The following is a 26,804-nucleotide window of genomic DNA, read 5'->3' on the forward strand; positions in this document are numbered from 1 at the left end:
GCGAAGAGGCATCTGATAGTGCTTTAATTGTTGGGCACCAGTCAACTGTCGGGTTTGGATGGGGCTACGTAGGGAAGCGTCAGTCATGGGTTCCAGTCGGGGAGAAATAGGGTATGGGGATGTGGGAGTTTGGTTTTGGGAAAAGGTAGTGAATAGAACACTTCGGGCCGAGCTAGATGAAGCTTGACCGGAAGTCTGAAGTGGCGCCAAATCAGGATATTCGTTTCTAATGGGGGTGGGTTCTGGTTCCGGAAGGGGAGATTTAGTACGAGGGGGGGTGGATCCTGTACTGGAGGAGGAAGCGGAAGTGGATGAGGGTAATGAGGGAAGGGTTACAGGACTTCCTGTATTTGCGTCACTTCCTCTTACCGGAAAGTAAGGGGGCGGCAAAGGGATCTCGGACTCAGGGGGCGTGTCCAAAATGGGCCTAACACCAGTCCTAGTGGACGAGCAAGTCCTAGCTACCATGAGGCGACACTGCTCCTCGTGGCATGTCTGGAGCCATTTTGGCGAGTCATTTACGGCCTGTCTCCAACAATCAATATAAGGAAACTGGCCGTAAAGTTCAGGCCTACCTGATACAGCCACGTGTAAGCGCTGTACCAGAGTTGGATCCAAACTGCCACGTGGCGGCCATGCCGCAACCAAAGTAGGCCACTCCCTAGTGCACAAAGTGACCAAACGTACAGGAGACATCTTTACCCCAAAATCACAAATTTTAAATCCCTTTTTAAAATTCTTAACCATACATCCTAAGGGATCCGGAATCGTTGACTGCGACGCACCCATATTTAACAGTGGAACGTCGTCGACAACGATTACTATACACGCGTACTATTCAACAGTCACACCCGTTTCCTCTGGCAACAGCACCACGTGGTACGGTTACCAAGTGAAACGTACACAATAACAATAAACACTCAGGGAATTCCCGTACACACACAGCTGTTACACCAGTCACTATATAATCAATATTATGCCCTTTGGCGTAACTATACAGTCACCCACGCTATAATTCTCTATATACGAATTACCCGTCTATAACACACCCCAGTAACATCGTCTTTTACAAATAGCGGTTACAGCACGGTTAGCATAGGTCAAAGCACAAGTTAAGGTCACAATACAATTATTAGTGGTTATGGTGTTAAAACATGCAATGGACGACAATGATTAGTACTTATTATACAATGTCAGTAAATATACAGGGTTATGGTACCGTGCACTATAATACAGCAACACACTATTAACACTCTCGCTAGACGGCTGAGCTCGCGCTATCTAACAAGATATACACTTTACTAAAACAATCGTTAACACATTTACAATTCCCAACTAAACTATTGGCCAGTACCTTGAATGGACTACCTAAAACTATATACACCCGTTTTGGTTAGCCACACTGCCCAATCACCACATATACATAGCGAGCTAGAGATCCGAATTTACACAGGCGCCTCTTAGTCGCACTATACAACGAGCTAGAGATCCGAATTTACACAGGCGCCTCTTAGTCGTACTATCAAAAGTCTAGTGGGTTCCAAATTTACACGCCTTCCCACTTAGCCCAGATAGGATGAGAACTAGCGAACCGAATTTACACAGGCGCCGCTTAGTCTCCCGGTCCCTCCGACCTAGCGAACGTAATATACACCCTAGAACGCTAGTCTAGACAAGACACCGGTGTCCGGCTAGGGCTATTTACACCAGGACCCCGCCTGACTAACCAAATCAAACGGTCTGACTAAAGAGCGTTCGATCGAGCGGTGCGCCTTCGCTCCTTCCCTCCGACAGAGGGGGCAGATACACAGATTCAAAAACCCCTTTGGGCCTACCGCACAATCGGTATACCCCTAGCGGGTCCTGCCGTCTAAAACAGCAGTTATCTTACCTCCTCGTTCCTGAACCTGAGTTCACACTCATCGACGGGGACACCCCAGCACTTCTCACGTAGAGGCCGATGATCTCCTGGACAACAGACCAGTGGCGCCGAGACGAAGGGAGGTCCACGCAGAAGTTCAGGGGTGCAGCCGTAGAGAACGTGGGCAAAGATAGACCGTCTCACGCCTCTGCCTCTCAGCTACCGTTAAACGATGAGCTTCCCGGCCAATGCACCAAATGATACCGGAGAAACTAACGGAAGCCAAGCACAGAGAGATGGACACAGGTTTCTTCAGGAAGGAAGAGATTCTTTATTGGATCACCGATCGGGACTCAGAGGGACTAGCGTCACCAAAATACAGCAAAGTCTGAGTACTGAATACATAGAGTACATTCCTTATATAGCACTGTAGCTCCTCCCACAATTAACTACACCCACACATACCCTTAACCTATTTAATAAATAGAGTCTAAACTCATCCATCCGGTCTAACCACGTGGCTCATCTGATACAAAGGAGAGGGACGCGTAATTCCAGTTCTTACATTCCTGCACCTGGTCAGTACAGTGATGACAGTATCTTAGCTACGTGTAATTAACCAACTGATACTACAAACACATATACATACATATGCCTTGTGGCAATCTTAGCCTGCTAAACTTGTATTTTACTGGAATTACATCACATTATGACTTCAGAATAAGCATAATGAGTTACAACACAAAGTTATTTACAATATTGGTAAAAGTCACAAAAATAATTTATTCATACAATTTGGGGAATATGACTTTATGAAGCCTAGATGATATTATTTATGTTTTTCTTGTTAACTCTCGCCTCATATTCCTATTCCTTTTCACATTTTTTGAGACAGCCTCTTAATCTAAAGGGGTATCTACTAAAATTTGACATTCCCTTTAAGTCCTGACTATTCCCACTTTAGTGAATATTAAATAACCCCGTTTGTGTTTTCAGGTCCTTTGTTTTCCTCATGCCTATTGTACCCAGGATACAAAGTGGGTGTGTAATAAACAAGGTGTATGTTCCCTGGATGCACCCAGGGTGATGGCTGGGTAGTGCCCCCTGTAGGTGCATGTTTGTGTCTGGGCGGCCCCTCCCTCTGCAGGCGGTGCAGCCTGGGCTGTGTGTGCGAGGCGCGGCCGGAGGAGGGAGAGAGGGTGGCAGACAGACAGCCCCGGCACCGCCTCCCCCTCCCCGGATCCCGGACACGGCGGCGGCTGGAGTCAGAGGAGTGCCAGCACTGAGCACAGGAGGCCCCCGACCGCACACACCATCCCAGCGGCTGCCCCTCCGCCATCACCGCCGCAGCAGCCATGTGCTCCACGCCGGGCCCCTCCTGCCCTCCACTGCACGGCAACCAACTCTCTGTCCACCCCGGGCTCCGCTCCCTGTCCGCCGCTGCCCCCGCAGGTGGTGCCAAGCTCACCCACCCTGGCAAAGCCATCATGGCAGGTAAGTGACCATACACTACACCGGGTCCATCCCTCCATCCCTGCACTGAGTGACGTGTACCAGGAACTACCTAAATTCCAGCAATCAGCTGGCAGGGAAGACAACATGGGCAGGGGGCACAGCTGGTAGGGGGAATAACCTGGGAAGAGGCACAGCTGGCATGGGTAATAACATGGGCAGGGGGCACAACTGACGAGTAATAATATGGGCAGGACCACAGCTGGCATAGGGAATAACATGGGCAGGGGCACAGCTGGCATAGGGAATAACATGGGCAGGGGCACAGCTGGCATGGGGAACAATATGGGCAGGGGGCACAGGAAGGATGGGTGATAACATGGACAGGGGCACAGCTGGCATGGTATATATATATATATATATATATATATATATATATATATATATATATATAGACACACACTGTATGTTAGCAGAATGTTTTCCTCTTCCCTCCAGTGTAATGTCACAGTTTAACTTGATCCATTGACAACCTTTCTTACATTCTAAACACACATCTTGGTTGCGCCTCTCCTCTTGATATAGACCCTTATTTTTGTTTGTGTGTCTCGGCTCTGCCTGACTGCCTAGGGGGTTTATTAGATTCCAATGATTCGAGAAAGTGTCAGAGAGCTGATTGGGTGGTGTGGGGTGTGTGTTTGTGGCACTTTTACTCAGCACTCATTGTGAGGGGAAGTTGGCCCCTGTTGTGTCCACTTGGCAAGTTGTTGACAGTTTGGAGGACACTTACTGTATATAACATCACGTGGCTTCACACTGTCTGACTGTACTGTTCATCTATTCTATTAATTATTAGTTGTATGGGCTGTTCTGTATTCTTCTGGGTTTTATGTTTTAATTTGGGTAATGCTACATTGTGCCTGTTTAAACCGTTTTTTGTATGGGAACGATGTTATTTTTGGCGGAAGGCGGCAGGGGGCATATATGTAAGCATGGCTTTAAATTTATTTTAGAAACTTGTTTTTTCTCTAGGGCTCTTGTTCTGCTACTGGAGTAAATCAACCTTTTACCTCTTGCTCATATAAACCTACAAGTGTTCAGCTTGTTGTTTCACCTCTCACCCACTCCTACTTCATTTTGCTGATCTGACTCTCTGCTCACCTTTGTACCCTATACTATGGAATCAGCTAAACAGAAAATACTATCAAGGTTAAAAGGCATGTGGCAATTCATGGAATAGTAGGACACATCTGATACCATTACATTAATGTGTTTGCAGTGCACTGCACACACCAGGATAATAGAGCTTTTGTTATATTATTCAATCTAATTAATAGAAAAATGAAATATTCTTATTTCAAGTAAATCTTTGCAAGTTTACTATGCAAATCTGATATTTGAACATTTTGTGTAAAATTCTTTCTTGCATACACAATGTTTATAATAACTATATGCAATCTATTTTTCATTATAACCGTTTGTTTAAAAATACATTAAAATTAACAATTTTATTACGTTTTTAATACAAAACACAAAACATCATTAAGAGCTTAAGATACTTAGGCATTTACATGTTCTTCAGAAATGCCTAAATCTGTTGACTTAATATTCTAAATGAACAAATATATGTGTAGTGTTAAAACTTAGCATGTAAATATCTTTGGAAAATGATAAACATAATGGACCACTCATCTGTGGCCTGGGTGCAGTGTTCTTATTTTAACCATTTAAGGTAAAACATTACCATCTGTTACGGACGGTGACATCACCACTGGTGGTCTGGGGGGCAGGTAAGGAAGAGATTACTTACCCAAACCTGTGCTTTGCGTGTGCCAACCATCTTAGTTGCGCTGCTCCTCTTGACAGGCGACATCATGTGCGAGAGTACAGCAGTGAGATCTACGGTGGATCCCGCAAGACTACAGGATCCTTCATGGACACATCCAATTCCCTGCAGCCATCACTGATGACCGCTACAGGACTTGACTCATAAGCCCTACTTTGTCTCTGTATGTCTCTTGACTTGGTTGGAATTTTCAAGAAAATCCCAACACAGTCATAATGAGTATTTCATTAAGATTCTATAATTATCAAATACTTATTTTTAATATGGGGTGACAGTGTTGGTGTAAGCTCTATCTAACCTATAAATAAGGACAGGTACACTAAAATGTTGAGAATACAGGTTTGTATTCCTAACACTTTAGTGTTCCTTTTAAACACCTACTTCCTCAGTGCACTTTACTTATAGTAGCAATAATGCAGTTATTTAATGACGCAATTAGACCAAGGCTCAACAAATCTCAGGCGTCAGGTCGCCATGTAAGCCTTTTAGGTAAGGTGACTGCCGCGGGAGTATTAAAGCCGGCCGGCCGCTCGCCCACGGTACCATGGGAGTCGGTCGACCTCCTACGGGAGCATGGCAACAGGAAGCCTGCGTGAGCATTGTAGATGGCGAGCGAAGGGAGCAGTAATTTTCCTGCAGTTCCTCTCAGGGGAGCAGAGAGGAACTACAGGAAGTTTAGAAAGCAGCCCCACTGGACCCCAGGTGAAGTGTCCGGTCCAGTTCACCCAAAGGAGGATGGGTGGACTCAAACTAAAAAAAAAAATGTAAATTGTGCGTGTGTGTGTGTGTGTGTGTGTGTCTCTGCCATTGAGTCTGTCTGTTTAGGTACCTACCCCCCTCCGATTACATGAGAGGTGGTTTTTACTCACATTTTTTCCCCACACTGTGCTAGTTTCACCGCGGCTGGTCCAGTCTCCATGGCTGAGATCATCATTCTTTATGATCTACACTAAGTCAATGCTTTTCCATAGGATTGTGCCAATCAGCATCTCCTCATAGAGATGCATTGAATCAATGCATCTCTATGGGGAACATTTAGCGCCTCCATGCAGAGCGTGGAGACGCTGAACCTGGGGGTTCACTTTGTGTAGTACTGACCCAGGACTCTCTCTAGTGGCCGTCTGAGTGACGGTCACTAGAGGTGTTACTACGCAGCAATGTAAACACTGCCTTTTTTTAATGAAAAGGCAGTGTTTACATTGCAAAGCCTGCAGGGAAAGGCTATAGACACATTAAGCTGTAGTGGTTCTGGTGACTATAGTGTCTCTTTAAGAATTGCATTTTTCGCGTTGGAAAATTGAACTTCGTTAGTTTAAAAAAACAAAACCTGGCTACTAAATTTTTTAGCTGGCTGCTAGATTTCAAACAGATTTTGTCAAGCCCTAAATTAGATAATATTAAATCAGACTAGGTTGATAGTAGAATTGCAATAATTAAGGGTCAATGATTGGTTTAAAAAGAATACAATTTTCTTTTGATTGCAGTAACAGTCCATGCACCATAAACAGTATAGTCTGCTGTAGTTTTGGTACCTGAAGTTCCTTGGCACTAGTGTTATTTAACCCCTTAAGGACCAAACATCTGGAATGAAAGGGAATCATGACATGTCACACATGTCATGTGTCCTTAAGGGGTTAAACATTTTTTTTTTTTTTTTTAGAGAAGTTTAGCAACTTACACGGAACATCCCAAGTGCTCTTGGTCACATACCCTGCTTCTGGGATTCTCGTGTCGGAGAATTCATTTACCTCTATTGAGCTAAGGAAAGCAATGCAGGGATGCACTTATTAGCTGAGAGTGTCATCTGAGTAGCACGGTCCTGTATCAGCTGTGCATAGCTTGTTAGAGCAATCTGACTTCTTCTGCAGGAGAATAATGGATGTGGCATTGCTGCCATGGGGTCCCAGGTAAGTTTGAAAAATGCTTTGCCAATTAAAGGGAATCTCCAGTGCCAGGAAATTGATCCGTTTTCCTGGCACTGCAGGATTCCTCTCCCTCCCACCCCCCAATCCCCAGTTGCTGAAGGGGTGAAAACCCCTTCAGTGACTTACCTGAGGCAGCGACATGTCCCACGTCGCTGCCTGCTCCTCCCCCGCCGCTCCACCTTCTGCCTACGTCGGCCGGTGGGTGGGACTGATCCCGCCCACCGGCCGAGGAGACCTAATGCGCATGCGCGGCAATGCCGCGCATGCACATTAGCGCACCCCATAGGAAAGCATTGAAAGCAATTTTCAATGCTTTCCTATGGGGAATTGAGCAACGCTGGAGGTCCTCACACAGCGTGAGGACGTCCAGCGACGCTCTAGCACAGAAAACCTGTGCTATAGAGCAGGAAGTTCCCTCTAGTAGCTGTCTAATAGACAGCCACTAGGGGAGGACTTAACCCTGCAAGGTAATTATTGCAGTTTAAAAAAAACTGCATTAATTACACTTGCAGGGTTAAGGGTAGTGGGATTTGGCACCCAGACCACTCCAATGGGCAGAAGTGGTCTGGGTGCCACTGCCTACAGTGTCCCTTTAACACAGGGCCTGCACCAAGGCTCTCCTGTCACTATAAACAATACTGTAGTCTGTGTTCCTTTATACTGACATTACACTTTTGCTTTACTTTTGATTTAATAGCAAAAGAATAAAAATGCACCTGCAGTATGTGTGAGATGTCATGCCCATTTGAAGATATATAATTGAATCCTCTTTCCAGGAGATTCCTTGCATCCACGCATCAGCATAATTTGCAAAACAGAAAATGTAGAGAAAACTGTCCAGGTGGGATGCAAGTGTTGATAAAGGCAATGTATAAAACCATCAAAATAAATAACATATTCTACAGATCAGGGGCATCAACTTGTAGCTCTCCTGTGGTTGAAATGAAAACAACACGTGTTTTTAGCCAGCTGCAGACACTTTTAGAATGATATGGTAGCATTGTGAGGTTTGCAGTTCCTAAACAGCTTTCTGCCTATTAAGATCTTGATTTAATTTTCACACTGTATTTGGCTATTGATACAGATTTTAGACTTCAAACTTGTGCCGCTAATATCAACATTTCTTAAGGCATAGCATTCACGTCTGACATTTTCTCTAGCCCTGTCAGAAGTACACCCAAAGGTTGAGACAATGTAATGCACAGCATCATTTTGGCATGTGATCACGTCATGTTTTTCAGTGCTGTAACAAATATGCTATGTTATTTTTATTTATTGGTCTACAGTCACTGCATATAAGCATTATATACTTTCATATAAATCACTATGTATAATGTATTTATTTTATAAGATATATCAATACTTTTTAATTGTCATGGTGTAATGTGATCCAAGCTGGCATTTGGCAATCTTATTGGTATTGAGGTACTGACCTCTGACTCTGTTATCTTCCTGTCACCACCTGTACAAAAACGTTAAAGGAACACTTCAGTCCGGACAGTCCCCATAATAACCTCCTCTCAATACATACATATCTCTAAAGTATTTGCCGCGATGGGTGTCCAATGATAGGCTGAGAGCGTCATACAACGGCCATAGAATGGGCACTGCAAAGGGGCAGAGCAGACAGGCACCAGGACAACAAATCCTTAATAGAGATGTAGTTGTTAATGGGGGCTGGACTGTTTAAGTATTAAGGAAAATTGTTGATTTTGGGAAGATATATGTATTCATAGTTCTGTGTATTCACATTTTGATTTAAACTCTTGGTAAGAAGTGAAGCTGCCAGAAAATTGTAACTAAAGTTGAATAGCATTTTTAGTAAATTAAAATAAACCAAGTAGGGTAAGACTATGCAAAGAGCAGTTGACTCAAATAATATTTGAAACAAGTCAGTATATCTATAAGCTCCATAGATCATACTAATAATGCATATTTATTTAGTTTTAAGGTACATAGAAATACTTAACTCACATTTAGTGATCAAGCAGTGGAGATTTTGCAAACTCTGCAACTCGAGAAACTTGATCCATTGAACAAAGTGGTTAAAAATGTTACAGGCGTTTGACATTGGACCTGTGTATGCTTTGAAAATTACTTAACATAGTTAAAGCTGTTTTATTTTTTTCCACAAAATAGCTAACATTGATAGATAAAACTTTAAGTACCTTATCTGTCTGTATTGTTTGTAGTTTATTGTACTGAAGATTCTGACGATCTTATGAAGCGTAATTGCTTTCTTCACTAAGTGCCTTTCATTCTTGTTTGCTGTCCATCTCTCCCAGCCCCCGCTCTCTATTCCTTCCTTGTTTGCCTTTAGCCTTCAGTCATGCTTTTCTCCTTATTTCTCAGAGACAAAGTTCTGTATTTGATTTATTTTGTATCGTACATGTTTGAGCCTCTGGACCTCAGAGCACTTAAGAAGGGTACAAAGTACAAAACTGGCCATGCCTGATCTGTATTAGAACTGGGAGACTAACCTATTTTAACACCGATCTTTCTCATGCCAAAGATTCTTTATACTTTCCCCCCCAGTGTGTCTAAATGTATCCCTGAGTTTTTACAAAGAAGGTCCTTGGCTGCATTTGTTCTGGTTTGTCTCTTCACATATTTGCATGTCAACCTTGCATGGTTAATTAGTTTTGCTTAATAAACAATTGATAATAGTTGCGTCACAAGCCTTGAATCTCAGCTGACCCTTTATTGATATAGCCACACATCAGCAAGTTGTCATAGGATAGTATAATCATATAGTACCATGATGTGCAAGCCACATTTTTAGGAAATACACAACACTTTGTTTGTAGATACATACTTAGTGGTTTAATTTATGATGGATGTAAATTACAAAATACAAAATTATCTTGAAAATATGTCTGCCTGGAACAGATGCTTATGCATTTGTCCGTATATTCTGGCAGAGTCATTCCACAATGAATTAGTGTATGCATGTTTGGAGGCGGAAGTAGCAGTTTATACCACTATGCCAACAACATAGTTGTAAAGGTCACAATTTAATTTCTTTACTACTACACATGCAGTGTTGTATTTTTGAAAGTAATCAAATCATGCTATCCATGATAGCTACACTTTGAAGGGACACTCTAACACCATACATCAGAGCAGGGGTTCCTAATTAATTTTTCCACTGGAACCCTTTTAGATTGTGTATCAACATCGTGGAACCCCCCTCACTCTCCCCCGTTACAAAAAAAGCGCCTTTTTATTTTTTTTATAAATGTGCCGGTGTGTATCTGTGTTTGTGTGTATCTGTGTAATGTGTGTGTGTGTCTGACACACAGATACACACACTGGCACATAGTGGCACACAGATATATATATACACACACACACACACACACTGACACACAGTGTATATCTGTGTGTGTGTGTGTGTGTGTATGTGCCGATGTGTATGTGTATCAAGGTGTGTGCATCTGTGTTTGTACATGCCAGTGTGTGTATCTGTGTGTCAGTGTGTATGAATCTGACACACAGATGCACACACCTTGACACACAGTGTGTATCTGTGTGTGTATCTGTGTGTGTGAATATGATTCACACACAGACACACAGGCACATAGTAGCACACATATACACACACACCTTGACAGTGTGTATTTGTGTGTGTGTGTATCTGTGTTTGTATGTACTGGTGTATGTATCTGATGCACAGAGGTCCCTCCTCTCAAAACAGTTCTAGTAACCCTTCAAATGAGCACCTGAGTGCCTAGGCCAGAAAGCTTAAAATGGGCCATGGTTGGATCTTCCAGAAGGACAATGACCTAGAATGTACATCAAAGGGAACACAAAAATGGTTTACTAACCACAAAACTGAAGGTCCTGCCATGGTCATCTTTGTCCCCTGACTTGAACCCCTTAGAAAAATCTGTGGGATGAGTCCACCAGCTTCTACTTTGAAATTTGAAGGATCTGGAAGTATACTGTATAGAGGAATGGTCCGAGATCCCTTGCCATGTACTCTCCAACTTCATCAGACATTATAGGAGAAGACTAAGAGCTGTAGCAAAGTAAATATTGACTATTTATTATTATTTTTAAATTTTACTCCACCCAGCCACCTTTGGAAGTGCTGGCATGGAGTCTCTATGTTACAGTGGGGCTGCTGGGCTGGACGTGCGGTTCCTCTGGTCCAGTGGGGCTGCTGAGCGGTTGGCGTTCAGCTCAGTGCGGGTGGCTAGGGAGCAGTGATCTTCCGGCTCAGCTCCCCCGAGGGAGCTGAGCCGGGGAGAGTGCTCTCTCGCCGCCCGCAGCCATTTTGTTTTGCAGAATTTTGGCAGAACCCAATTTGTGTTCTCGCGGAACACCAATTGGGAAACTGCATTAGAAGCTAAATGTATACTCTGGAGTTTCTCAGAAATGGTAATGCTTGCATTTGTCAGGGAAATGATTTATGCACCGTGACCACTACATTAACACATTGTGACCCTTGTAAACTTTGTGCTTTTTCTACAATTGCCTCAAATAATGGATCTTTAGATTTGGTAGGTGGCTATACAGTAATTGTTCACATGACAGGACACTCAGTCTGCTCCAGGTATGTGAAAAATGCAGCCTCTCAGTGCCTGTGTGTCCTACTGGAGTCTTATCTTGTTACTCTGGAGCACAGCACTGTGGACAGCAGTAAACAATTATATATTTAATAGGCACCTCCTATGAGAAAAGCACAACATTTGCAAAGTAAATTTGGTTGAAATGAAAGCTTGATTCTTTATTGTTCATTATCAAAAGGAGCAATAACTTGAGATGGTAAGTGATTCCCTCGCTGTCTGCTTTTAATTTTGAAGTAATAACAAAACAAATTTTAATTTCGACCAAATCTAATTTGAAAACATGGAAAGTGTGTGTGTGTGTGTGTGTGTGTGTATATATATATATATACACACATATACAAGTCTCAAACCATGACTTTTGATTTGATTTTTTTTTTTTACCAAGTAAATCCAAGAGATTATTTGTATTTTGTCTATTTTTGCCCCCAATTTTTTTTTTTTTTTATTCTTTTATTTTGGTGTGCACAGAAGGAACAGTAAGCCCTGGTGCGCCACAACAGCGACATCAGAGTATAATTATAAACATTCTTGTTACAGGTTGTGTTTATCAATAGTCAGGCACATTTTTTAGTTAGGAAAGAGTAAAACAAGATTACTACAGTAACATATTTCAATTAGCTTCAACATTGAGTTATTCAGCGTACTGTTGGTGTAAGCACGTTTAGTGCAGTTATGTAGCATCAGGAAAGGTACAATAAACATACAATCTAGCGTGTGTAATCTAAGCATAAAATGATCAGCAATGCTAGCGAATTCTAAATTAGCTGGATTATACCTTCCCTGCGTGTCCCATGTATTTGGTACTCCAGATTAGCAGGACAAAGTGTTGTGATGGGACCTGCATGGCTGCCTGGAGGCACGTTATGAGGCGCGGGCAACAGTGGGGTAAGGGGATCAAGCGACTCACCAGTCAGGCAGGCTTGTCGGTATGGAATTGGTCTGTGGCATTAGAGTTCAGTGTGGGTCGTCGGTCACGGCTTAGGAGGCTGTAAATGGGTCTAGGCTAAGTCCGTTTGGATTGCGGCTCTGAACAGTGACCTACGTGTTGTCCCATGGAGTGAGTACCCCCTCAGCCAATGCCCAGCGTTGGGAAGAGCGTTGGGAAGGTAAGAAAGTCCTGCTGGGGTGTGGCAAGGTCCAGTTGCGTTAGGTCTGCTGCTGGGCCCGTTAGTTTGTGGTTGTGGGTACCTGTGGTTTCGTTGTGGGTAGTTTGTGCTCCAGTCTTGGATTCTGGGACTCCCCCTGATGTTAGCAGATTCTGGTGCCTTGATGGGAGTTTGTCTCTGGAAGGTTGCCTGGCAGGTTTTGAGTTGGTGCTTGCTTGTCCCTGCGAGTTATCAGCTCTGCTAGTTTGTCGCTTGCGGGCATGCGGATGAAGTCTCCGTCTTCGGCGCCATCTTGTGGTTGCCTCCGAGCAGGAGATGCTGGGGCCAGCAGGAGCGGTTCTGTCTCTGGGTGGGTTAGCTTGTATGTTGGTTTGCCTCTCTCTGTGTGCCAGGTTTGCCCAAAAGGCATCAAATATTGCGTCCAGCCTCTCCAGGACATCGGTCCCCGCTCTGTCGCCCTTGCAGTCGCATGTGGCATCCGCCATTGTGTGGGCTTGTGCGGCTGGGATCTGCTTGTTAGGCCCCGCCATCCACGTTTGCCGTAGCCATTTCGTCTGGAGGAATTGGACCGGGATCACCCCCGCCGGTCCTGTGGGGGGGGGAGTGGGCGATCAGTGGCACAGCACCCCTGGTTTGGAGGCGAGGGGAGCGGCCGCCTCCCCCCAGCCCCGTCCACCTTGGGCCGCCATGGGCTTCTTCAGGCTCGTGTTTGTGGGACATGCTTGAGTCCGGTATTAGGCGTTTCGCCAGGGTGCCCCCGGCATGGGTAGCATACCCCGGTATCTTTTTAGTCGTCAGATTAGTAAGCATATCCCCAAAATTCGCATTGGCATTGGGAGCTCCTCTGCCATGCGACCGTTCAGTTTGCAGGTCAGGCCCCGCCCCCATCTTTTTGCCCCAAATTTGCACTTCCTTGTTGAACTTTCATTTGTTTTAATTTTTTTTTAAATACATTTTGCAACCTGTCAGCTCTGAGTGGCATTGTAGTGCTATGTTGGGAATTTGTCCTGTACTAATAAGCACATTGCTTCTGGTATTGCATAAAACATTTGCACACACATCATTAGTCAGTAAAGTGGCGCAGTCATTTTTGCAGATTTTGCTTTTAAATTAATATTTTTTTTGTCCCTCTAGACCTCATTGAAACTCAGACTACTTTTTTTCACAGGAAGCATGATTTAAGATATTTAGCGGAGGCTAAGCTAAGCCCCATTCCAGTTGCTAAGCTAGTTTATTTACAATCCATCAGTCAAAAGAATCCTACAGAAGGAAAAACTGCAGACGCCACGGAAAGAGGAAAAAAATATGGAGGCACCCAGGTATTATGATGTGGTGCAAGGAAGAAAAGATAATAAATATAAAGTCAACTGGCAATGCCAGGGGAGTATAATCATTAAAGGGACGCTATAGACACCCAGACGACTTCATCTCTTAATCCTGCAATCTAAAACAGTGCAGTTTCAAAGAAACTGCAATGTTTATACTGTGGGGTTAAGACTGCCTCCAGTGGCTTTCTACCAGAGAGCCAGTAAAGGAGCTACCTAAAGAAGCTCAGTAAAACTATGCTGGACGTCCTTACGCTGTTCATGAGGACATTCAGTGTCTTCAAATCCCCCTTAGGAAAGCATTGAATCAATACTTTCCTATGGGGAAGGCCTAATCTGCGCACACCACCAGACTGTGCCGCATTAAAACCAATGGGAGAAGCACTGTATATGTGAGCATGCCACTTCACATGTTTCTGCAGGGCTTTCTCTGGGAAGTCACTCTTGCAGCCTCCATGCTGCTTATTCAGTCATGTTGCAAAGTTATGAGGCAGAAAAAAACGTAAAATAGGAAAAAGCACACAAAAACATAAGTTGATACCGTTGCTGATGTGTTTGTTTATTTAGCATTATGCTTGCTATTGAATTGAATGACCAAGATACCCCATGTAGAATTTAACAAGTACAACAAATCACTTTTGTCAGTTTATTCTTCCCTCTTTGCCAGGAGTGACCTGGTGCCACACACCCCTGCTAAATAGAAGCTTCCAGCTCTCTATCGGTAGAGGAGGAAGGAAGCACAGTGGCTGTTACATTTCTCATATAATTCATGTGTCCAGGACACTGTACTAAAATTAGTGAACATGCAAGAGGTGTTAAACATTTTACAGTATGTACTGTCATACATTGCCCTCCACTAATATTGTCATTCTTGGGCAATATGAGTAAGGAAGGCTTTGAAAAATTGTCTTTATAGTTAACATTTTGTTAAAAAAAAATAAAAAAATATTCTGCTCTCATGGATATCAATTGCAAACGCAACACAGGTTTATTAAAAACTTTTTTTTTTTTAATGTGTTAAATATATGTATGGAACAATTATTGGCACCCCCTGTGAATTAATTTAAGAAAAATATATTTAAAGTATATTGCCATTTGATATTTAAAAAAAAAAATGAAAATAAAATTGTACACCTGGGTGACTAGGAACAGGAGATTGTTCAACTATGGCTTCCTGTTTCACAGGGGTATAACTCTATATGCTAAATTCCCCTCTTCACTCATCACAGTGGACCAAGGAATATAGCTGTGATGTGCGGCAAAAGGTTATTGAGCTTCACAAAATGGCAAAAGACTTGCAAATGCCCGTTTCCACCAGCAGGGCAATAATTATGAAGTTTCAGTCAACTGACCAGAACATTTTCAAGGATCACAGCTGGTGTATTGCAGAAGTTAGTTGCGTCTTGGTGTTAAAAGTCTCCAAAACTACAAATCGACGTCAGCTACAACACCACAAGTTATTTGGAAGAGTTTCAAGAAAAAGCCGCTACTCTCACCCAAAAAAACCTCAAGCATCTACAATTTGCCATACATTACTGTAACTAGAAATGGGGTCATATTCTATGGTTCGATGAAACCAAAATAGAACTTTTTGGAATAAACACCAGAAGTAGGTGTGGCACACATAGAGAAGTAGCCATACTGAAAAGTACAGTATGCCCACAGTTAAATATGGTGGTGGCTATTTAATGTTTTTGAGCTGTTTTCCTACCAGAGGACCTTGTTAGGATACATAACGTCGTGATCAAAGGGTTACTACAAACACCATGACCACTTCATTGATTTTTGCTTGAAACACTACACATACAGATTTCTTTCTAATTGAATGCTGGGGCTATTTGCACCCTAAAAATCCCTCCCTCCCTGGAGTCCATGTACTCTGAGCCAGTGAAATGGTCCAGTGATTGGACTGTGCACAGTCTCAGTGACGTCAGAGAGGGGTGCTGAAGTGCAGTGTCTGAGCTTTGTCAGGTGCTGGATTCAAGGTAAGTAAAACCTCTTCTTTTTTTTTTTTTTTTTAATTCTTTATTTTAGTGTGCAACAAAGAAGTAACATACAGGCTGGTAGCGCCACAACAGCATCTACAAGCTTAATGTGGTCAAACATTTGTATACAGTGTCATGGCATGAGAGACAATTGCACTTTTTTAAGTTAAAGAAACAGGCTTCATTAGAGATAATAGTATAACACTTGAATAATAAACATAGTGATGCAAGCTCTAGTAAGTGACGTTAAGTGAAATAAAATGGGTAAGTGATGCTTAACAGTTAGCTGCGTAGCTCAAACAGTGTCTCATTGACATAGAGCGTTCTATATCTGCCTTAAGCAGCTACACGAGTATCCTTAAGCTGCTCTAGTCTACAATGCATGTAGTGCGGGTACAGAGCGCTAGATAGTTAAACATGCTAGCGTAATTAGGTTAGGTAGTAGCTTAAGTTAAGCAGTGTGCCTATTTGTAGTGAATTCAGAAGTAGCCACCTTGTTCTTTGAATCTGCAAATACTATTTGAACACTATATGCATAATTATTGGCATTTGTAGGTAAGACAGAATAACATGAAAGGACAGAAGATTATTTATATAGGTTAATTGAAAACATTGCTTCTCTGTCTTATAATGCTAACCCGGCTAGGGCGAGTAGTCATTCTAACAAGTGGGTATACTAAGTATGCATTAGATTCCGCTGTTTATTTTGATATATAGTGATGTCGATAACGTAAACATAAACAAAGAATCTTGTGATATTTTTAACCACTTTGTTTTACAAGGGGTTTGAGTGGGCAGTGCAGAGTGACAGTCCTGCCATCCGAAGTGGGTCTCTCAGGGGTGGGCTGCACCTTTGGGCAGGACACAGACCCGAGAAACTCTGCATGTTGTTGCTCAGATTATCAGACAGGATTGTGTCCATATGTCAGTCCCAAAGGCTCACAGGAGAGCCTGAACTCGTCGGGTGTCCGCTAGGATATACCAGGGCTGCAGTGCCATCAGTGCCCGTGCCATGAGACAGTCCGGAGCTTCTTGCCCATTCATCCAATGCCTTGTCTATGTGGTGGTCGGTGTTCGCTTGGCAGTGGGTGTGTATCATGTCGGAATGTACCTGTCAGCCAGACGTGAAATATCTCTGTGTCCGGTCGCGTCGTGGTGCTTCTGGACGCAGGTCCGCCATCTTGTGGGCCTTTGTTTGTCCGGGACCCGGTTGTGAGGCAGGTGTCTCGGGTAGGTAGGCTCTGGTAGCTGGTTACAGGTGTTGCTGGGGCCAGGGGTTCACTCAGTCCCCTTGTTGGTAGCTAGGGGGTTTCTCTGGGTGCCGCGTATCTGCTAGTCAGTGCGGCGGCCATTTTGGATTGGGGCCTTTGGAGTTTGCCCTGCAGGCTTTGTTGAGGACTGCATTGTATCCTCCAGTTGAGACCGGGATGACCCCCCCGGTCCAGAGGGGGGGGGGGGGTCGGGACCAGATCCGCCAGTGTTCCGTTTGGCTGTCGGGTTCCGTTGGGCAGGATAGTGGAGTGGCGGCCGTCCACTCCACTCACCGCCAGGCAGGCCCCCAACTGGTGCATCGGGGACCTCTCCTCCGAGGGACTAGAACCCCAATGGCAAGCCTCTCCTCGGCTCCGGTAGCCCGCGTGCATTGAGGTACGTGGATGCTGAGCATCGATTTCCTTCCATAACCGGCGATTAACGGGTCTATTAATGTAATGTTGTGCGGGAGCTGGTCTCTCATGCGACCGCTCGGCTTGGCGGCCCGGCCCCGCCCCCCGTAAAACCTCTTCTTTATCTTTTACTGCAAATTGAGAAAGGGACCTTCCTTATAGTACCCAGTATGGCATGTAACACCGGAAAGGTTCCTCCTCTCAAAACAGTTATAGTAACCCTTCAAATGAGCACCTGAGTGCCTAGGCCAGAAAGCTTAAAATTGGCCATGGTTGGATCTTCCAGAAAGTCAATGACCCAGAATGTACATAAAAAGGAACACAAAAATGATTTAATAACCACAAAACTGAAGGTCCTGCCATGGTCATCTTTGTCCCCTGACTTGAACCCCTTAGAAAACCTGTGGGATGAGTCCACCAGCTTCTACTTTGAAATTTGAAGGATCTGGAGAGATACTGTATAGAGGAATGGTCTGAGATCCCTTGCCATGTACTCTCAAACTTCATCAGGCATTATAGGAGAAGACCAAGAGCTGTAGCAAAGTAAATATTGACTAAAAAGTGCCAATAATTGTCACACACATTTAACACAAAATATATATATTTTTTGAGGGGGAGTCTTAAACCTGGGTTATGCTTGCAATTGTTTGATATCCTTGAGTGTAGTTTTAACAAAGGATAAAAATGTTAAACAGTTAAGACAATTTTTAACCTTTTTTGGGGGGAGGGGGAACACAGGGAGAGTGTATAACTGAAATGCCACTAAAGAACCGTCCTTGTAGGTTCATATTCTAGAATATGTATCACTTTCGCACAGCGTGCACCGTGATATGGCAGTATTTCAACCCTTTCGTAACAGATGATATACCAGCAACATCAAACCCTTTGTCATGAAGTATAAAAATTTGCATTTTGCTGCAACACCTACAATACAGTAAAGTGCTTCAATTTTTGGGAGTGGTGTCTGAAATAGAACAAGTTCCTTGTAGCGCACTGCTCAATTCCTGGACTATGCACCCTGCCCTTCACTGCTGATAACTATTACTAACTAAACAGGTCTGCCTGGATCGTCTACACTGAGATCATTGAACAATGATGCAGATTTGCTCTCTGAGTTTTGCATCTAGAAAGAATGCAGCCTGTTCTGCTATTGCAGCATATACTGAGCTGTCTGCTAAGGAGAGGGGTGTTGTCCAGCCTGGCCAATCAGCTATCGCCTTCAGAAACAATGCTGACTCATGCTCAATACACTGTATCAAGTAAAGTGGCTAGATGTGCACTTTGTGACACTGGTTATTCCACTGCTACATATTAAGAGTATTTAGAAATGAATGAGTCACCAGCTGTGTGATAGTGCACTTCAATCTAAGCAATACATGAGGTTTGGGTTCTAAACTGCATAGAATCCTGTGTATATGTTTCATAAGTGGTTTGCCTTTCCCCAGGTAAACCACAGTTTATGACAGATTGTTTTGGGACATGTAGCACACAGCAGGTACATAGCTGAACTATGGGCCAGCGTTAAGGGTCACTGCACTAAAAATAAAGCTGTTTAGTAGATATACCCCAATGAAAACATGCATACATATAATTCTGTATATTGTTTATCAGGGTATATCTAAAAGCCTGCAAAACCTGCTGTTCTCTTGCCTGTAGCCTTTGCAAGCCCTCCATTTCATCCCCAGCCAAGACTTTATGTGACTGCCCAATACAGCTCAATTAGACATCTTTGCAAGACAGGTGTTCTGAGCAATTGCTGCCTCTTAAGTTAACCAAGCCTGGAAGTAACAGAACCTGTTGTCTGATTGAAAGCCAGGGGGTGTAACCAGGTTAATTTATAAAAGTGCCAATTTCTATTGAAATATGCGCTTTGTATGTAATGGGGGGAAAAAAAGAGGACACACATAAAGCACTTTAGAAAACTGAATTGTTTTAGGGGTCTGGAGTGTCACTGTACATTGTTCCTGCTTCAATAAAAATATTTGGATTAGGTATAGCAGGGCTTGAAAAACAACAATGTTCAGATTGAAGCCTAAGGAAAAACGTGGTTTGTTTGTATGGTTGGACTTGCTCTACAAGGAGTAACTGTGTTAGAAAACGCCAAACCACAGTAGCTGTAACAACAAAAAAGTCAATAGTAGGATTCTCCTTGTAATTACCTACAATTGTGGTCTTTCACCCAGAGGCCTCACATTTCTGTCATCTCATCCCAAATCTTTTGATAAGTAGGCTATTCACCCCAAGTTACTAAAAATATACCCTTTCTCCCTATCTTCTGGCAATCTACTCTATGAAGCAGCCCATTTACTCTTAAGAACCTTAGAAACACACAGTGTTTTCATCTGCCTTAATATTCATATTTACCTTAATTTGCCCATTCACCTTTACATTTTACTTGTTTACCCTGATAATCTGCCCAATAACAGCCTTGGGATTTGCCTAGTCACTTTAAAAATTCCACCTGTTAACTCTAATAATTGCAAATTCCTCACAAGAATTTTCCAGTTAACGGCAAGACTCTGAAAATACACGCATTTCTCATAAGACCCTTACATTCCAACCATGAACTGCAGTGATATGCATTTATTAAACCCATTCTACAGAATATATGAGTGATCTAGAATACTCTTTATCTGTTTCCCCACAGGTGGGATCGCTGGAGGTATAGAAATCTGCATCACATTCCCCACTGAATATGTTAAGACACAGCTACAGCTTGATGAGAAGGCAAATCCACCAAGGTACCGGGGCATAGGTAAGTCATTTTATGATGGAAGCAGTGGATTATAGGGGGAGCACACAGTTTAAGTTGCATTATTATATGTAGAGGAGTGTATCAAAAAAAATTTTTAACAGTGAAATTGATTTGTATATGTGATGCTCTCTCAAACGGCTCTGCATATTTTCTCTCTTTCTTCCTTTGTTAAAGCTGACTGTGTGAAGCAAACTGTAGATGGACATGGTGTCAAAGGGCTGTACCGGGGGCTCAGTTCACTGCTGTATGGTTCCATTCCTAAGGCAGCAGTCAGGTAACTTGATGAATAGGTGGTGGAATTCTCTGCTGGTTTGTGGTTGTTAAGGATCGGTTAGCTCCATATAGTGACAATGTGCTGTTTTTTTTTTTTTTAAATGCACTTCTGTCCTTGCATTTGCATGTTTTCACTGTGTGTTTCAAACTTTGTCCAACGACAGCTTCTATTGTCACCTCAAATCTCCACACTCTCCCTGTGCCCCCCTCACCACCATCTCTCTCCCTCCAGGTTTGGGATGTTTGAGTTTCTCAGTAATCACATGCGGGATGCTGATGGGAAGCTGGACAATAAACGTAGTTTGCTGTGCGGTCTTGGTGCTGGTGTGGCCGAGGCTGTTGTTGTGGTCTGTCCCATGGAGACGGTTAAGGTGGGAGCCCCTGTTGTGCCCTCTCCATGTGTTTGTCATTCCACAGGCTGATTTGTGACCATCACTAGTTAATGAAATGGAAACCTGTATATATTATAAACAAGCATTACAAAAAATCCTTTGTGTTAAACATTTAAGGTTAAGTGCCAAATTTAAAAGTGTTTGAACATATTTACTACAAGAGAACAATCTAATTTACAGAAATTGATATAACCATACACATAAACTACAGAGCAATATAACATACAGAGCAGTGCATCTGTGCATAGAACAATATAACCCACAGAGCTGTGTATCCATATAATCATCAATATAACCCACAGAGCTGTGAATCCATTCATACATCAATATAACCCACAGAGCTGTGTATCCATACATACATCAATATAACCCACAGAGCTGTGTATCCATACATACATCAATATAATTTATAGAGCAGTGTATCATACATCAATATAATTTATAGAGCAGTGTATCTATACATACAGCAATATAATTTATAGAGCAGTGTATCCATACGTACAGCAATATAATTTATAGAGCAGTGTATAATACATACATACTGCAATATAATTTATAGAGGAGTGTATTATACATACAGCAATATAATTTATAGAGCAGTGTATAATACATACAGCAATATAATTTATAGAGGAGTGTATTATACATACAGCAATATAATTTATAGAGGAGTGTATTATACATACAGCAATATAATTTATAGAGGAGTGTATTATACATACAGCAATATAATTTATAGAGGAGTGTATAATACATACAGCAATATAATTTATAGAGGAGTGTATTATACATACAGCAATATAATTTATAGAGGAGTGTATAATACATACAGCAATATAATTTATAGAGGAGTGTATTATATATACAGCAATATAATTTATAGAGGAGTGTATTATACATACAGCAATATAATTTATAGAGCAGTGTATAATACATACAGCAATATAATTTATAGAGGAGTGTATTATACATACAGCAATATAATTTATAGAGCAGTGTATAATACATACAGCAATATAGCCTATACAACAATATGTCTATATGTAGAGCAACATAACTCACAAAGCAGAGTATCCATGCATATAGAAACATAGTTCACGGAGCACTTTGCGCACGTAGAGAGCAATATACCGTTTTGAGCAGTGTATACACACCTAACACGGGATATCCTAACTAGCTATAAGACTTGGTAATTTATGGAATAGTGAGATAACATGAATTTGCAATAACATATATAGAACAATAGCAAGGCTTGATTTGTGGTGTTATATTGCTCCTCCAGAGGTGGAGTTTTCATACCTGGCTCTGCCAATATTTTGGCAGTAAAATGTTATTTGTAACCCAGCCTATTTGTGTAGGTCTTAAAGATGGTTAGCAGCTCAAAGTAAAAATTTACTGCAGCTTCCTGAGCAATCCCAGCAAATGTGCACTCTCTGGAATCTCTTACGTCCTTTATATATAAATGGAGGGTAGGGTGTATTTTATAAATACTAAAACACATGTTCATTGATGTTAATAATCTTGGTTGAGAGAGAGATTGCAGATTACATTCACAGTCAGATGGCATGCGGTTTTCTTTCTGCTTTGCATATCTTTCTGTCTATTAAAGTAGCATCCAACTCACAAAATGCAATGGAAAAATGCTTCCTCCGTCCTGATCAACACTAACAATCTAATTCAATGGTTTGCGAATGTTCAAAGAAAATCAGTGGCAATACATCTCCTACGAAAAATATGTTTCTTATGTTTTTAAGTTATTCTGTACAGTATTTTCTTTAATGTAGAAGCATTAGCAGAAAATACATACTTTAGCACCATCTAGAGCTCACCTTTAAGAACTGCACCTTTTTACATCAACCCTAATATAGTATGCTGCTTACTCATACTATACGATTTTAAATAGTGCATTCTACAATACTAAGATGATGATTTATGTGTATGTATACTACAATAACAATTCTGTGAATTACCACAACCTAGTGTTAAATTATTGGTGGCTAACTTTGTTACTATGTGATGTAATGTTAAATTTGTACATGTTATTTCTGTGTGATGCTGAATGCTAACATAACTATATGATTTATTTTCCCTTATTCTAGGTGAAGTTTATACATGATCAGTGCTCACCTAACCCTAAATACCGAGGTTTTTTCCATGGAGTACGGGAAATTATTAGACAGCAAGGTACTCTTTTCTTATTCCCTTTTGTCGCCCCCCCCCCTTCACTTAGATAACTTTATGTATCCAAAACCTACGTGTCAAATTCCCAAAAGTCTAGTAATAAAGATGTCTCCATTTGCTGCGCTTACTGCAAATTTGAGGATGATGCAAATAGTATGTTGAGTGTACATTTTAGAACATCACTTGTCCCAGTACTTATTTACATACAATTTCAGTACCTGTAAATTGTGTGACTTTATTCAGTCACCGTGAATGACCGATCGGTGTTTCGATTTTCAGAAATTGCCCAGGTGTTCTTTCAAAATGCTTTGTTTGGCATAATGTTTATTTTTGTCTCAATTTCCAAATGTTAGTGATGGAGAATATGGTTTACTAAAATAATTGAGGTTTAGAACCATTTGGTAGCTGCTAGTAACATATTGATTCAGAATGTCTCCTTTATATATACCACACAACCTGCACACTTTCTTATTTCCCTCATGGTATATTGGTGGAACATATTATGTTTTTGTGTATTAATTAGGTATAAAGGGAACTTATCAAGGTCTTACAGCCACTGTCCTTAAACAAGGTTCCAACCAGGCTATACGCTTCTATGTCATGACATCAATGAGGAACTGGTACAGAGGTAAATCTCGCTGATAGGAGGCCCTCTGCTTACATTGTCTCTAGTATGTCTGCTGACTAATCTTTTATTGGACATTTTCATTCTATTCTCTCAGCTCATATGTAGTTTACCTCTGTGTCTAAACTTGTTGACAAGCTCCATTCATTCTCTTATTCTGCTTTAATCTTCAATGTTGTTTCATTCTGTCGGTCCTGTTCTGTCTCCCTTCCCAAACCAATGTTTTGATCTATTTTCTTTTCACTAGAGATCAATGTTGCACTTTTATTCTCTCTCAATAACCATATATTTCAAACCTATTTTCTCTTAATTGATTCATTTTGTATTGTATTTTTTTTTCCCTTCAGGTGACAACCCCAACAAACCTATGAATCCATTAGTGACTGGGGCTTTTGGAGCTATTGCTGGTGCAGCCAGTGTGTTTGGCAATACACCATTGGATGTAGTGAAGACCAGAATGCAGGTGGGAATTGACTCTCAACAGAGTGAAAACATTATTATTTTGCAAAGAATGATAGGAGGTTATATATAGAGAGAGCACATTTGGGGCAAAGTTATAATTGTGGATCAGGAGGAACATTATACTGGTTTCCATGGTTATAGAGACTTGATACTTTGCTGAAAAATGGCTCTTTTTACATAACTCCCATAGTGTTCCCCATCTGCACCCCCTCCCTGAAAACTAGATCATAATCTCCCATTATTATCTCTTCTGCAGGGACTAGAGGCTCATAAGTATAAAAGCACCGTGGATTGTGCTTACAAGATACTCAAATACGAGGGACCCAAAGCGTAAGTCTGTTTTGTCTTCTGTTACTTTACTTACTATAAAAACTCTATAACTGCCATCTTTTCTGCCTCCTCAACTGGCCCTTCATGTGCCTACTGATCACCTCTTCCTTATTGCTTACTATATACCCCAATTAAACCATTTGTATCTGTTGCTGTTGGTTTCTTGGTCTTAAATCTAGTTTCTCTCTAACTTGTCTTTCTGCAGGTTTTACAAGGGGACAGTGCCCCGTCTTGGACGTGTATGTCTTGATGTGGCCATTGTCTTTATTATTTATGATGAGGTGGTGAAGATTTTGAACAAGGTCTGGAAGACGGACTAAGACATTCCTGTGGAATTGTCCATAACAGAAAAAGAGTGTCATCTTTTTATTGCCAAACATTATTCCAAGCTTTACTGAATTATGCTATTATGTACACAATGTCCTTCATTCTGTGGGATAATGTCTTCCCATTTCTCTTTTTAACTCCTCCCCTTCTCCGCTTGAAACAACTGTGTCATAGTTTTACAAATGGTCTTGGACACAAAATTTAATATGATACATTTTTAGAATTCTTTAGGGGATTTTAGCCAAATTATTTTTAATTCATACCCCTAAAGTATGTTATTTTTACAAGTATCCTACGTTTTTTTCTTAACATTTTTTTTTTTTTTCTTGAACCATGTGGAGGTTATATGCTGCGTGATGCAGGATTTCTTTTCTATATCTGAAATTAAATATCTGTGCACATTTGAGACTTAAACACAAATGTGTTAGGAAGTGGTGGGATGGTTTATACCCCCTCCAGAATGAGTCAAATAGCCTCCAGCAGATAAGATGCCCTCAGTGGAAGTTAAGGAGTTTACAAAGTTTTTTATGTTTAGAAGTTTAACTTTTATAAGGAGTTAGTGAGTGTGATTAAAATTTAAGCCTTTTAAGGGAGGGATGACGGCTCTTGTTTGTGACACAGCCAACGCCCTTTTTTCTTGCAGGAGACACTTAAAGTAGGTTGAAGCTGTGGCACTCACACCGTGTGGATCTTTTTGCCATGAATTGTGTTTTGAACATTGTTTTTCCTTTACTTGTGCCAAATTCATTTCTGGGGAGCTGCCTGTTGGAACTACTCTAGTGCCAAAATATCAGCCAGAAGCCAAAAAAAAACAGAGCAACCTCCCCATATTTCAGGACAGACTGTAGCTGCGAGGATCAATTTGTGTAGAGATGGAACGTGCCTTATTAATGTGACATGCATCCCTTCACATCCAGAGGATCTAAAATAAGAAGCCTCTTGCTGTGAATTTGCTGCATTATTCAATGTTGCTTTAGGTTTTTTACGTAGCCTCTTTTGTAAAATAATTATTGCCAGCTTATACTTTTACTTAATAAGAAAAAAGTTAAACCTGAAACTCTCTGGTGATATACTATCCCCTTTATTCTTAGAAGTTCTGTATAGAGATCATTTAAGCCATTTTGATGTAAAGCAGTAGGATGCTAGGATGCATACATAACCACAACATGAGAGAAACTGATCATACCATCAGGTTTTATGTATGAGTAACTACAGAATGCCTATGGCAGGTCAGCCCTAGTTATCAGATGACACTCACCTGGTTAGATTTCAACAAGCATATTGTCAGACCAAAAATATGAGGTAGGAGATGATTGGCTTGCATTACTTAGGATAGTTATATTATTTTTATGATCACTATTTTAAGGTATCCAGTTCCTCCCCCCCACCTCCCCAAGATTTTAGCAGTTTTAAATAATTGATTACTGAACTCTACAAACCTTAATCTTAACATGGTAGCCAGACAACATTCCTTACCTTCCATGATGTTCATACTGCTTGGTAAGACTGGGGTAGTAATTTTGGAAAATGTCCATGAATATCTGATTAAAAGGCTCATACATTTGCAGATTTATAAAATCTCACTGAGTTTTTTTTAGCCACTCACCCCTTGTACTAATGTTTAAAAATAATTTTCTTTTTGACCTATGTGTGGTGCATGAATTTGTACGAGATCTATTTTGTACATATAATACTTTGCGTCTATACAGTGTTTGTGTACA

General features: G+C 41.6%; 1 protein-coding gene across 1 annotated transcript; it reads left to right on the plus strand.

The window, feature by feature from the left end:
* Nucleotides 1–3,033: 3,033 nt before the first annotated feature.
* Nucleotides 3,034–25,111, plus strand: SLC25A1 (solute carrier family 25 member 1). The gene is made up of 9 exons (XM_063454479.1): nucleotides 3,034–3,355; nucleotides 20,386–20,493; nucleotides 20,668–20,767; nucleotides 20,999–21,137; nucleotides 23,258–23,342; nucleotides 23,863–23,967; nucleotides 24,312–24,427; nucleotides 24,683–24,756; nucleotides 24,962–25,111. The coding sequence occupies exons 1-9, from the start codon at nucleotides 3,217–3,219 to the stop codon at nucleotides 25,074–25,076; spliced, it is 981 nt and encodes a 326-aa protein (XP_063310549.1). The 5' UTR covers nucleotides 3,034–3,216; the 3' UTR covers nucleotides 25,077–25,111.
* The last annotated feature ends 1,693 nt before the right edge of the window (nucleotides 25,112–26,804 follow it).

This window comes from Pelobates fuscus, chromosome 5 (genome assembly GCF_036172605.1).
Source record: "Pelobates fuscus isolate aPelFus1 chromosome 5, aPelFus1.pri, whole genome shotgun sequence".
NCBI lineage: Eukaryota > Metazoa > Chordata > Amphibia > Anura > Pelobatidae > Pelobates > Pelobates fuscus.